Consider the following 15431-nt stretch of genomic DNA (forward strand, 5'->3'; position numbering starts at 1 on the left):
CAGGGGTCGGCAACCTTTTTGATATGAAGTGCCATTCTAAAAAAAAAAATTATCAGCGTGCCGACGATCGTGAATTATCAAAGGGGGGGGGGTTGAAGAGCTCGACGAAAACACTCGTGAAAAGTGATGTTTAACTCAGTTAATGGGGCTCATTCACTGGCGCTTCCACAAACAACAACCAACATAATTGTTACATACAAATGAAGTACATTATTCAAGTTTACATTAACTTTGGAGAATAACACGGGAGAAATGAGCGGAAGCGCTCTCTTTTCCTCTCTCCCCCTCTCTCTCTCCTGACAGCCTGTCAGTATCTCATGCAGCTCACTGATCCAGTAATGAGTGACAGTGAAGAATAAATATATTTATAACTAGTTCCAGAGGTAGATAAAATAGCTAAGTGTGTTAGGTCTAACTCTTGTGTGTTTTGCTCCGCTCACCGGTCCGTCACAGCGGGTGGAGCTGCAGGATTTCTGCTTCACACACACATTGCATACCGCTATTTTACTGTCATTTTCGGACACCTTAAAATACTGCCAGACTGGTGAAGCGATTTTGGCGAGCTTGTTTTGCCGCACACAGAGAAAAGTGTCATGTATGTTACGTCTCGCGATCGGCCTTTTTAGAGAGCACCGATCGATCGGCAGAGTGAGTATCGGCCGATATCGATCGCCACGCAAAAACTGCGGCATTTTTACAGCTCCTTATGGGTAATGCAATTTGTGAAGTGCTTTCCTCTGTGGTGAAACGATCAGCCCTGCACCACGGAGGAAAGCGGCAGAAAGTCGCCTGGAGTTAAAGAGAGCGCGGCTGCGTTGCGTGCATGGCTTCCTTCTGCAGGTAACGGGGAGACGCGCTCTGGCGGCGGTCTCGTTCAGGATCCGAAAATAAAATAAATATTTTCTACACTTATTCCACTTATTCCTAGTGTGCCACTGGTTACGCTGCCGCGTGCCATTGGTGGCACGCGTGCCAGGGGTTGCCGACCCCTGCTCTATGGTCACCAAAATGTGCTTTTTTGACATACAAGAGAAAAACAGGCAAGCATCTTTGAATCAGCTGACTGTTAAAGTCAATTTGAGGCTTAATTAAGCAGGCATTCACATGAAAACAGTCTATTGACAACTTCAAAGAGGAACACAATAGCAGGGTTGCATTTCTGTAGCCTCTTATTACGTATCAAAATGTCCTTTTTAGGGAGTGAATGGTTGTGAAGAACACATGATCTGTGGTCAAACAGCTCGACGAGTCATCCCTCACCCTGTTTTTGAGCGTGTGTAACATGCAAAACATGTGTCCGAAAGGAGAATGTGCTCTATAAGGTGAAGTTTTATGAGTGCATATCCTGGCATGAATACCATGGAGAAAACAGTAAACATGAAATGACTCTGACAGAAAATGTATTGGGTGCAGTCTTTAGATGACAGTGATACCTGACTGCTCACTGAATCAGGAATGTTTGGATATGCTTGACCTGGATTAACCTGCTAAAAGAGTCATGGAAAATGATATGTTGAAGGTGTTGTAAAGTATTTGGCTAAAAATAAATTGTTTTGGATTATGCATTGTTTAAACACAATATAACCCGAAATAATGAAAACTCCACTAAAGGCCACTATTTAGCGTGGTCAGTATGAATGTGCCTTGACCTGAAGAGTGTAAAGAAAGGCCCTCTGTCCTCTTCTTTTGGCCTGGCTCTTGTCCGCAGTTTAATTGGATACATTGCTAACTGAAACCATACCTACACACAAGACTTTAAGTACAAGGAAGAACTGATTGTATCAAACAGGCTGCGTATTGTCCTTGTGTGTAACTGATACAGAAAAGGTGGAAGGGCTTCAAAAAGCCTTTCCGTCCACAAAATGCTCTCAAAAGGTAGAGGAGTCACAACAGAGTTAAAACATACCTTATAAAGTTAATAAAACATTGTTGTGTTTTTGCTTTTTCGAGGGGATGGGTTACCAGAGGTGTTCTGTGCATGAAACCCCAGCCAAGAGAACAACGTGCAGGTTCACTTTCCCTACTGCAGCCTTACATGTATATATAGCCAATAATGGAGGCTATGATGCGTGAGGATGTGTTTTAATTGGATAATGAGTGGGTGGCTGAGAGGAGTATAACGGAGAGGAAAGCACTGTAATTACATAAGCATTTTTCCAAGAGTGGGACTCAAGATCATAGTGATCTGTACTCTTCTATGCACCCAACCACTTGTTAACCACTTTCAAACCGCTGAACATTTAAATTGTCTAACAGAACTGAGTCCACAACATTGATGGGATCATTTCATTTATTTCTCACCTTTGCTGCTGTGAAACATGTCTTCGTATCATATCTACGGTGGCTGAGAGGTGCAATCGACAATTACAAAGTGTGAAACACTTTAACAAAGCTTGAAACAAATTTACATTTTATAAAACAAAATTACATTAGCAAAACACTTTTACCACAGAAAGAACGATTTAACATTAACAAAAACAAACACTTTTACCAAGCTAGGGACACATTTACAAGTGTTGAAACACTTTAACATTTCCCGAAACACTTTAACATTTCCCGAAACACTTTAACATTTCCCGAAACACTTTAACATTTTTCGAAACACTTTAACATTTGCCGAAACACTTTAACAAACTAGAGAATCAAACCGGAAAGAGAATGCCCATCATACCAGAAGTGACGTGCAAGTGATTGACACAAACTTAAGTTTGTTTTGGCGGATAGACCGCCGGTACCTATGGACGGTACGAGTGTGTTTATGGTCGTTAAACATGTTTTGTCCGTTCTGTGGAAACCACCTGGGCCAAGTGACATGGTTTTGCTCATCACGATATACTTTCTCGTGCGCAAGAGATACATTCTCGTGCTCACAAGAAAGTTACAGGTTCGCCAAGTAGGAAGTGGAGCTGTGCCTTTTACACACAGCCTACGCTGTGTTTACCTTCATTAGACAGCTAAAGAGCGACTGCAGGCTGCTTCGTTATAGCCACACACACCTCTACACACACACACACACACACCTCTACACACATCGAACTGCCCGATTATTCCCCCTATTACTCGTTTTATGAAGGAGATGTCCGGTCCACAAGGCGCATGACGTGTGTGTTTGTGCTGTGCTCAGTTCCGCTCTGTGTGTGTGTTCGGTGTGTTTGTGTATGTCCGACACCGGCATTTGTTTTCAAATGACCATGAACAGTAATTTACAAACATCTAGCCAACTCCATATGTGTGTGTTCCCAAATGAAATAAATGTGTTTAATCTTAATCTCGATGTAGTGCTCAGTGCTGTCGGAGTGCAGTGGAACACTGCAGTCAACTCAGCCGTCTCTCGCGTTTGCTTGGTCAAATCAGCAGCTCTTCATTTGTGAGTGCGCAATTAATGGCGCCTTTTCATTTCATTTCATTTCATTTCATTTCAAACCTTTATTTAACCAGATTGGTCCCTTGAGATCATAGATCTCTTTTTCAAGGGAGACCTGTACTTTTTGAGTAATACTTGGTTAAACTCCTGTCCTGAGTACAATAATTCATAGTTCATATACAATACAGGAATTATTGTACTCAGGACGGGAGTTAGACCGAGTATTAATCAAAAAGTACACAGTAAAAGTAGTTGATTGTACTTGTGCTAGTAGTCCAAGTAGTACTTAGTACTGACTGAGTCCAACAGTATCAATTTCATGGAGAACCTTTTGCAAAAAATCATTTTATCCCTCAGCAGAATACATGAATTATTGTACTCAGCACGGGAGTTTGACAGAGTATTACTCAAAAAGTACACAGTAAAAGTACCTCATTGTATTTGTGGTAGTAGTCTAACTAGGTCAAACAGTGTCAGTTTTATTAAGAACTTATGGTACAAATTATTTGTATCGCAAATAAAGCAGAAAAAACATGCATTATTTTACTCTTGTAGCCTACTACTAGCGTCAGTGCCGCTTACCGTAAAGGCCCGATTAATTGCGCACTCAAAAATGAAGAGCTGCTGATTTGACCAAGTAAACGCGAGAGACGGCTGAGTTGACCGCAGTACCGGTGTTGTGTCAAATGATGCACCCCCATCATGAAATGCCCCCCTTGTCACGGGAACGCGCATTTCTAAATGACACGTTTACACCTTAAAACGATGTTTAAAACGAAAAGTAAACGTTCAGGGTTTTTATTAATGGTAATTTTCAGACTGTGAGTTGTTTAGTGGTAGCTCATATAGTCTTGATTCTTGTGGTTAAACTTTTCGCTCCGTATTTGATGGTAGTGGTGTCGAAATTCATTCGTCACTTCCTTTTCAGTTTTTGTTTTTTTACGGACGACAGTATCTTAAAGGTAGGGTAGGTAAGTTTGAGAAACCGGCTCGAGATACACTTTTTGTTATATTCCATGGAATGCTCTTAACATCCCGATAGCAATGAATATCTTAAGTGCTTTGACAAAAAATCCATAAAAAAATGTCATCTGTGGAAGCCGTAGTACTGTAAAAAGTACGACCAATCATTTTAGCCGGCCCGGCTAAAATGATTGGATGGTCTACCTGCCTGTCAGCCTTCCATCTGTACACAAACTTATCTCGTGCCCTCATTGGTCATGTGCGCATTCGTGTGTGTTGGAGGAGGGGCTCTGTAAGGAAGTGGCAGATTTTCTCCGGTTGTGTATTTTCAAATTCTAGTGATCTCGAGCCGGTTTCTCAAACTTACCTACCCTACCTTTAATATCTTCTGAAAACAAATGCCAGTGTCACACACACACACCCTGGTGACCGGACATTACCTTCATAAATAGAATAATAAGGCGTAATAATCGGGCAGTTTGATGTGTGTAGAGGTGTGTGTGTGTGTAGAGGTGTGTGTGTGTGTGTGTGTGTGTGTGTGTGTGTGTGTGTGTGTGTGTGTGTAGAGGTGTGTGTGTGTCGAGGTGTGTGTGGCTATAACGATGCAGCCTGCAGTCCCTCTTTATCTGTCTAATGAAGGTAAACACAGCGTAGGCTGTGTGTAAAAGGCACAGCTCCACTTCCTACTTGACGAACCTGTAACTTTCTTGTGAGCACGAGAACGTATCTCTTGCGCAAGAGAAAGTATATCGTGATGAGCAAAACCATGTCACTTGGCCCAGGTGGTTTCCACAGAACGGACAAAACATGTTTATCCGCCAAAACAAACTTAAGTTTGTGTCAATCACTTGCACGTCCCTTCTGGTATGATGGGCATTCCCTTTCCGGTTTGATTGTCTAGTTTGTTTTCGGCAAATGTTAAAGTGTTTCGGGAAATGTTAAAGTGTTTCGGGAAATGTTAAAGTGTTTCGGCAAATGTTAAAGTGTTTCGGGAAATGTTAAAGTGTTTCGGCAAATGTTAAAGTGTTTCGACACTTGTAAATTTGTCTCTAGCTTTGTTAAAGTGTTTCACACTTTGTAATTGTCGATTGCACCTCTCAGCCACCGTACATATCACATTATAACACCAACATAAGTTTGTCCTGCCATATATGTACAGTCAAATGATTGTTAACTTTTTGTCTTGCTGTAAAACATAATTTTCCTCATGGTGATATATACCCATTGGGATGGGGTTGTATTAGATTACTCTAAGAAATGGAGACATGTGAAATGTCTTCTTTGAGTTCATCATTTTGATGACGCAAAATGCTGGACAATATGACTACCTTGACCCTTGGCTCATGCAACGTCTCGCCAAGAAGACAATGACACAGAGCTCTTGAATACAGACATTAGGAGTGGCCTTTCAGTCCAGGATTACTGTGGCTTTCTGCACTGTGTTCACAGGATTATATCTGCTTTATGCACGAGACAAGAGGTTACTAAGCAAAGTGGCAAAGAAACACGTATGCACTAAAACACAGGTTAAACTCATGTGAAGTTGAGAAATATCGCACTGGTGTTGAAAGTGGGATCATATTGTTTTGGATGACACTGACTGATGACAATGCTGTTTTTTAACGGCTAAGACTGGGTTTTATTTCCATCTGCTTTATTTAAGCCTCTTACTTGTTGAAAGCTTATACCTGGGCTTTTGTGGAAAATATAAAGATCTTGCTGTGAAATCAGGAGCTTAGATTTAAAGGTGTTTTTGGAAAATTGTTGTGTTCATGACTCTAACAACAGACTGCGTAATGCTTTGTTTGTTTGAATGATACTGTAAATGGAAAATACTAATGGAAATAGTTACGAAATATTTTTTTCTACCAGTGTTATGTATGAAGGCAATGATACAACATCATTCAAACTCACAATATATTAACTCCTGTCTTTTATTTTGTCACAGAACAATGATATACATGTGTCTATTTCAGCCCATTGGCGTTTTAGGCATAAAAGGTACTCAAATCGTCATCTGTCAGGTACAAAAGAAATAGAACTTGAAATAGAACTGAAAAATACATTGGTTCTTTATTGGCAATTCAGTCAGAATTCATTATTGCAGGCAGACTTTCTCAAATGTATTGATCAAAAGATAGAACATCTGTTTAAAGTACAATAAGGCAGTGTGACTGTAAAAGGCAAATATTGGTTTCTTGCATTCGATGACACATTTCAAAGTTCAACAGATGCTGGAACAAGCCTTTAACAAACAAACATACATCTGTCATATACAGAAGATCAATACAGGGACATGTTAACTTAGTGTCATGTTTCAGCCTATTACCTGTAAATAACAAAAGGGCAAACCTCAGAAACAACAGTTTGTTACTCTAAATATATTTGATGAGATGTGTTTTTAATGAGATTTAAAAATTCAGTGCTTGAAAGCAGTGCGGGAGGAATCCATTAAGGGTTCTTACTAAGTAAACTAGTACTAATAGATGCTGCAATATAAAACAATGTAAAAATAGTCAATCACGAGTCTGGTCCATATTTGGCAGCAGAGACCGGTGAGCTATTTGGGCAGACATTTACAGTTTCAACACGTTAAGAGGAATTTCAATGATGTGTCTTGTTTAGATTGTGCTTTATGTATATTAATCTATGATAATAGTTTATATTTTCTTAATATGAAAAGTTACTAGTTACTACAGCTGTCGGATACATTTAATAAAAAAAAAAAAGAAAGTCCCTTTGAAATACAAGGTGAAAGCAAAAGCGCCATCAAATGTTAATCTTTATATCTCAAAAATGTATGTGTAAGTGCAGTACTTGAGTTAATGTGCAAAGTAACGATCTTATATTATGATGAATGGCTTTTTTAGATGTGGTTACCTTTCTATGTAAAACATTTCAATTAACTTTGACCTTATTAACAGCCCATTTGTTGGCTGTTAAATTTTGAATACACAGACCCTATATGTTTTATTTTTATACTGGTACATGAATGTAATGCATTTTTCTTTTAAGTGTAAATTCATTATAATAAAATATAAAACATTGTTTTAAATGTCAGTCATTCCCAACCATTTTCATAGCCACTTTCTTTTACAAGCAAGACTCAGGTGTCAATGAGAACAAGCCTCGAGGGCGTTGTACTCTAACAGCGATTGGACGCTTGCGGTCCACCATGTGCTCCTGTGCTATGGCTCTGACCAGAGGTCTTGGTCTGGCGCCGGTGTAGGGAGAGCAGGCTGTGCATGGATCTTCTTCTCTGGCAGAACCAAGCTCACACCCTGGTGACGTTGGCCCAGGCGGGGAAGGTGTCCAGGTCAAACATGGCCTTGGCCCAGGTGTTAATGGCCAGTGTTATACAAAGGATGCCAATTATGTTCATGACTATTCCTGTCTTAGCCTGATTGACAAGAAGAGAACATTGAAATGTTAAAGCAATATCTAGGCATTTTGGGAAATTATAATCTTTCTTGCTCTTCTTGAGAGTTAGTTCAGCTGATTGATACTCTCATATATCATGTAAGAAGCTCTGTAAGATTAGCTTAGTATACAGACTAAAAGCAGGGGAAACAGCAAGACTTGCTAAAGGTAGAAGGATTCGGTTACCTCCATATCTAAACCTCAATACTTACTTTGTCATAAATCTGTATACACATATTAAAAACAGAAACTTCAAGTTGCAGTCTTTTATGAGGACATTTTCTTATTCTCGCAAAGACATTTAAAGTAAGTTAATCGCACCTGTTGCAACTTCATATTAACCTTAAAAGCATAAGTGTGATTTTACAGAAAGTGAAGAGGTTGAATGCAATGTAAACAGAAGTGCCTAATTAAACATCACAATATGTTAAAACGTGTTTGTGCAATTTAAATATTCGAAGTTGGAACAAATCTGAGCTCATAAAATTGCTTTTGAATCTGCGTCACATAATGTGCAGAGATGAGAAGAAAAATGAGGGAGGCAAAGATAGCTTAGTAAGTAACATGTTAAATACTTGAACATTTGCTGTTTGGGATACAGTCATGAAGACTATGCAAATAAGTGCATTTCCCTAGATGTTGAGATATTCCTTTAATTGTTTTGAGGTTACATCTGCCAGTGAACGTATGAGTGCAGCTGTCCTTGCTGTGTAACAATGGCACTAGAGTACAAACTTTGCATGTTCAATATATAATTGAATGTACAAACACAAGAAGCCGCTGCCATACTTACCATGTCAGAAACCTTGAGGTATCCATAAGAGAAGACTATAGCGTTTGGAGGCGTGGCAACAGGCAGCATGAAAGCAAAAGAGGCACTCAGCGTACAAGGCACCATGACGTACAGTGGATTGATTCCAATGGACTGAGACTGCAATAATCACACAGAAATGATCACAGTCAGCGACAGGGATGAACCAAGCCTACATCACAAATACCTCCATCTGACTATTTTTCTGTAACTGTAATCACTGACTCATAACTCAACAGTAAAATGTGTGCAATTCAGTGCGTATGGAGAACTCTTATTAGGTAGGTGTAATTAAGATGTAATTCCTGTAAGCTAGCTGAGTCATGATATCTAAAATAGAAGCGCCCCACAGATGTAGCGATAATGGCAGACTACAAAAATGCAGAAAACATTACTCTGTGGAATTTGCTACAGAATTACATATGCCGCAGCACAGTAACTTACAAGTGCACAGTAATTTCTGGTACTCAAAATAAACAAAGGGAAAGTTTATAGTTAGTCTTCTTTAAACTATGGGCTGTATATCAGGTCACCACGATGACAACGTTTTGTCTTGTCTGATCAAATAATAAAGATTCACTTGACAGGATGACACATGAAGTGACATACCACAAGCCATGACTGCCACAAAGTGTCACCTCCTCTCTTGTAACTGATCAGATCATTTTTTTCTCTGTCTTTTCTCTATATCTCTATTTTCACATGAGGGTTCGACACCCTTGTGCACTCAAATAAATACATATCTATGTGAATGACCCAGCTTGGCACAGCCTGCGGCATCTCTCAAGTGCTCGACTGGCGGGCACAGTAACGTCATTCTTCAGCAGAGGGGGTGGGGGGGGGGCTAGGCAGCATAACAAGGGACTGGGCTGAATTGGTGTGTTTGGCAGGATATTAATGGAAGGAGGGGCCCGGGGAAGGGGACCAAACACATTCAGCCTGAATGACCAACTACATGGGTAACCAAACAAGTGAAAATAGGCCGGCTACCACTGGGAGTAGTCTCAATGCTGCACTCCAATTGGGGAAACCAGTTCAAGAAATTACGCTAAGTGGCACTTCACCTTACTAACACTGCTAACTAACACGATCATCTACCTGCTGCTTCTTTAGTTTCTGCCTCTGTTTTTTTAACTTTCACTCTAAGAACTTACCATTGAGGCTAAGACAGGTAGGAAGAGCGTCGCAGTGGCAACATTACTGGTGCACTCTGTGAAGGTAGCAATCAGCAGGCATAAGATGATAGCTATTGCCCAGGGAGGGATGTGTTGCAGGGGAGTCATTTGATCTCCCATCCACTTTGAGAGTCCAGATACCTTTATATATAAACATATACAGAGTCAGATTCTTTTCAGGAATAAAAAACAGTATTTAACTATACAACCAACATTTGTTTTGTGTATTTATACTCTCATTCAGATGTGTGATCATATAAAGGATCCTTTAAAGCAACATGTTCAGGGAACATTTGAGAAAGCAACAGTAGAAAATGTTCGGTTGGCATAGATTAAAATAGCTCTGATAAGTTATTGGGAGAGTTCATAATTAGGCTGATTTATATTAAACAGTTTCAGTGTATTACATGCTGATCCATCATATCCTATGAATCCATTGTGCAAAGCCGTTTGATTTGAGTGGGGGATTGGCCTCCATAAATATAAAAACTATACAGAAAGGTAATTACAGATTGTAAATACATTTCTATTCTAAGACTCCCCTTCCAGTTAGTCTTGCCATATTGTGTGTAAGACTTTTGCCCAATTCCCCATGAACAGTTTGACTGTCAATGCCACTTACTTCACTGCCCTTGGCAAGAGCAAAACCTCCACCAAGAAGAAGCACAATGCCCCACGGTAACTTTTTTTGAACAACTTTCCAGGTGAGCAGAGGAGGAGTCGGCCCGGTATTTTGATGGGGTGCTACAGATCCAATACATTAAATGTCAGTATTGTATCATTGTACAGTCTTTCAGCTCTTTTCATGCATATAACTGAATGACTGATACTGTACATTTTCCAAAACCATGGCTTACCTGTGTCAAAACGTTTAGTCCTCCACGAACAGAAACTTGGGGGTTTTGAGGGTAAAACAAAAAGAAGGATGGCAATGAAGATTGACACTGTGGCATCTGTCACATACCTGAGAAGTGAAGTGAGAATAGAATTAACAAACTGAGATAAATCAACCTCCTTTACTAGATTAACCCTCCTGTTGTGTTCGGGTCAAATCTGACCGATTTACTTCTTTCATCATAACTTTTTAGTTTTACATTTGATTACATTAAGGCTTTATGATATCCTTCACAGTAGACATTTGAACATATAAAATTGCTGATCACCACTTTCATTGTATTTTGGATGATTTAGTCAACTTTGTAACCCATGGTGTTCCCGGTCAAACACCCACCCACACACACACACACACACACACACACACCCACCCACACCCACACACACACATACACATACACATACACATACACATACACATACACATACACATACACATACACACACACACACACACACACATACACATACACATACACACACACACACACACATACACACTAGATGTGTTTTCCCCCCATGTGAATCTCACCTGGCACACACACACACACACACACACACACACACACACATACACACACACACACACACACACACACACACACACACACAGAACAATTTGACACATGTCCCACTCTTATGTGCCCATCCCCCCACATGGATCACACCTGGCACACGCAATACATGTTCAGTGTCTATTCTTTGTATATTTACTGCAGTTTTTCATGTATACCAGTAGTCTGATACAATATTTACAGTTTGAAATGGTGTTAAATTACATTTGGTGATGATTAATGGTTTGTGTGTTAATGTAATAGCAGTTAAAACAGGATCGGTCAAATTTGATCGCGAACACCAAAGTAAGGGGGGGAAACGAACACAATAGGAGGGTTAATGTGTTAGTGAAAATGTGCTGTATTTTTGTTTACACACTCTGCTTTGGAGTTGAAGATATTTGTCGCCCAGCCGTTGACAAAGCCTGGCTCTCTTGTGAACCACAGCACCACCAGCAGTGTGAAGAGACCCAGGACACTTATCTCTCCAAAGGACATGGGCCCCAGCCGACGGTGCTCCTCACGGATCACATTATAAGCAGCGATGTCCTTTTCTGTCTTCACAGCCCCACAACCCCACGTCTTCTTAAAGCTGGAGTGATCACATGGGGAAAAACCTTTGTGTCACTTTTACACTAAATCACACATCTGATGCGGTAAAAGTTTTTTGATGTTGAGTCAAGTCTCTGTCACTGTAATTAGGCTTTAACCATCATCAAACTCACTTAAATCCCATAAAGACAAACTGCAGCCAAAGCCAGGCCAGCGTGAGCATGATGATCATGTTAGGGAAGGCAAAGCCAAACCAGGAGGCAAAGTTAATCACATCTCCATTTTCAGGGAAGAGTCTAGGGAAAACAAAAAGAAGTGAGTGTATAATTTAATTGAAAAAAACATTAAAAGTAATGGAGCATGACTAAACACAGCTTTGAGTAAACACTCACTGGTTCATCTGGCCTTTGAGCACCAGATTGGGACCGGTTCCTGTCAGCGTGGCAGTGCCTCCAATGCTGGCAGCGTAACAAACACACAAGGTCATCCCTTTACACATTTTCATCTTTTCCTCTGCATCCTTACGCATGGCATCCTCTACTGCGGCATCCAATAAAGTCACCACCACGGGTCCTTCAAGGAGAGAGCAGCGAAAGAAAAGACTGCTAGAAACATAGTTGTATACGCATAAGAAGCTTGTGAGACTATACATTTTCCTCTTCCAAACAAAAAAAGGTAACAAATGGCTCACCTTGTCCCTCACTCTGCTTTTCTGCCTGTGGAGCCTGTTTGCTGTCAGTCTCTGATGTCTGCTCCGGCTCTTCTGAGCTGAGGATCTGAGGTATCTCGTCCTCACTGTTGTTGAGCTGCTGCAGCACTGCTTGCACAATAGGCACCATCATGGCTGTGGTAGCTGTGTTACTGATCCACATGGACAAGAAGGCTGTGACACCCATGAAGCCCAACATCAAACTGCCAGAAAGATAACCAAAAAATCATGTAAGTGGCCTTGGATTGGACAGAAAGGCCCTGTGTGTTTTACAAGACATAAAGAGGGACAAAGAGAGACTTTTATGGTGGCAATAAACAACTTGAAACATGTTACCGTAACTATATCAGCTGTTTGAAAAGATCGTTGGATAAACTATGGATTTGTAGATGTTAAATATAAAAAGCCAAACAGAATCTCCTGTGTAAGCTACTCACAGCGCTGGACGCACACCAACAAAGAGCAGCACCCTCAGGGCGATGCGCTTGTGCAGATTCCAGTGCTCCACGGCAACAGCAACCATCAGCCCCCCCACAAACAACAGGTTTGTGTCCTTCAGGTACTGCATACACACCTGGATCACACAGAGTCAGGTGTGTGTGAACATAAATGCATCCTTCCTGGGTAAATTCCACACACTTTTGCAGTTATCTTACTTACATCTTTGGATTGCATGATGCCAAACAAAGGGAAAAGGATGGCTGGGAGAAGAGCAGTGACTGCCAGTGGTAGGACCTCTGTGCACCAGTAAACTGCCATCATGATTATCACAAAGGCACATTCTGCTTCCTGCAAAAGAAACACATAAAAACATACTGGTTAATGAGCAAGCACGTTACAGTATAAGGTGTAAAGGCAGCTTATGGGATCAATTACTATTACATCATTTTTTCTGGGACATTATGGTGGTTCAAAGGGTAGAGATAAGCATGCGCGTTGTTCTATTGTTTTTTCTGGTCACCTTGTACATTTGCCAAGATCAAACTTCTGAGCTCTGTGGGATATTCATTTGTTATGTTTTATTGCGCTGCAGCAGAAAAATAAATATATACTGTATATATAAAGATTTTTTTTTAAAGGAGAGTACATTGGTTGCTTTTGTTGACTCTTATAAAACATAATTTGTCTTCAGCATTTTAAAGCAAGCAAAGATTCCCAAACTGTGTCTTTTATCGCTTAGAGACCTCATACTCTGTACCTTCCTTCACACTATGCCATTGTTCATGACTGCTTATTGAAGTCTATCACAACATGCTTACAGTCTTTGTGCATGCCTCTATGTGACATGAAGCAGTAGCAATGGGGACTGAGCCCTTTGACTCTGTGTTCCCACGCTGGACATGACCCTTCATGTTAACAACAACGAGTTAAAATAACAAAACTTCAGAGCAATGCAGCCTCAGGCAACACTGGACAGCTCTCATGCAATCTACTCCAAGTGCGCATGTTGTGCGCATCAAACAGGTGCAAGAGGGCACCATGCACATCAGATTCATTTTTTTTAAAGGGCATTTTTTAGGGAAAGCTACTTCTATGACGCGCTGAATTTAGTTCATTCATGTTTTAAAAATGAATGTAAAAATTTCCCAAATTCAACTTTTAAATCATGCATAATTAAATAAATGATGTGCTATATTTAGCAAAATAGCAACAATGTGATCCAACATTTCAATATATTGAAATGTAATCTTAAAATTGCTCCACTTTTATCAGTGTCAAAGTTAAATTGTAATTTATCGATCGTTTAAAAAAAGCCTTTACATACCGATGTCCCGATCACTAAAGGCAGTGGAAGAAGAAGTAATGGAGTTGAGAAAAGGATAATCTCATTCTTAACAGAGCGAAGATATTTGAAGAATGCCATCCTGAAGAAAAACGGAGAAAAGGAGGCTTTCGTATCATAGATCGAGCTTTTGAGGAGCTGAGTAGAGGAGGGGGAGTCTCACCGTATATAAAAGAGAGAGAGAGAGGGAGAGGCGAATCACAATGAAGAGACCGAGAGAGAGGGAGAGAGAGAGAGAGGGAGAGAGAGAGAGGGGGAGAGGGGGAGAGGGAGAGAGAGAAACAACCGAGTTCACTGACAACCAATGTTCTAAATTATAAGCAAACGTCACAAATTGCAACAAGTGGCTACTTCTGCAAACAAGAGTACACTTGATAACATGTTTTTTGTGGTAAAAGATGTTACTTCAGCTACACTAATCATATGGACAGGTTCAAAGGGAAATCAGAGGAATCCTTGTGGCCCTGTCGTCCGAACTGTGTCTCACTCACAATATTAACAATAATAATTAATCATACTCTACAGTGGATGTCATTTGAATCACTTTTTTACTTGGATGGACCAGCAATGGGGTTGTGAATTTAAGTAATATAATGTCTAATTACATTTCATTTGCAGATTTTACATTAATTTACAGTTGTAAATCGTTTTCAAAAAGGCTTGTGAAATGTTATTATTGTTTTAAAAAATATTTAAAAAATAGAAATGCTGCTGGGAGATAAGCTAACAATGTGTCTTCTTTGAGCAGCAGCATGTCGTTGCCTGAGAGACAAGAGCACCCACATTACAAATGTGTTGCAACTAAGTAGCTGCCATTTCAAAATGCTTGTATTTCTGTGTACTAAATGAAGTCATTACACTTCCTTCTGTGCGTTTCTGCTGACCTGAATACTTCAGCCTATCTACCTTTCACTAAAACAAACAACACCTCTCAGTATGTGTCTCCCAGAACACTGTGAATGTGTTAGTTTCAGATTTAAGATGGTCATTAAACTGCAAAAGTGAGTGTCCCAATAATAATAAATGGGACATTGGGGGAACTGTTTTGGTCTGCATAATAACCAACACTTCCCTAAATGATCAGTGTTTTAGCAGACTAGATTACATTAATTTATCATCTAATGTATGTAGTAATTTGTTTGCATTATGGTTTTAGAAAGATTTAAGTAACCCATAATGTGCAAGTATGCCCATTCTATAACAAAT

General features: G+C 40.1%; 1 protein-coding gene across 1 annotated transcript; it reads right to left on the reverse strand.

Moving 5' to 3' along the window:
- Window positions 1-7097: 7097 nt before the first annotated feature.
- slc13a5b (solute carrier family 13 member 5b) lies at window positions 7098-14344 on the reverse strand. Its single transcript, XM_034113167.1, is given in 13 exon segments — window positions 7098-7727; window positions 8541-8678; window positions 9713-9874; window positions 10356-10477; window positions 10591-10697; window positions 11561-11773; window positions 11907-12029; window positions 12126-12306; window positions 12425-12645; window positions 12880-13016; window positions 13103-13231; window positions 14208-14314; window positions 14317-14344. Coding segments are annotated over 13 exon segments (1794 nt in total). The 3' UTR covers window positions 7098-7601.
- Window positions 14345-15431: the final 1087 nt, after the last annotated feature.

This window comes from Trematomus bernacchii, unplaced genomic scaffold (assembly GCF_902827165.1).
Source record: "Trematomus bernacchii unplaced genomic scaffold, fTreBer1.1, whole genome shotgun sequence".
In the NCBI taxonomy this organism is placed as follows: domain Eukaryota; kingdom Metazoa; phylum Chordata; class Actinopteri; order Perciformes; family Nototheniidae; genus Trematomus; species Trematomus bernacchii.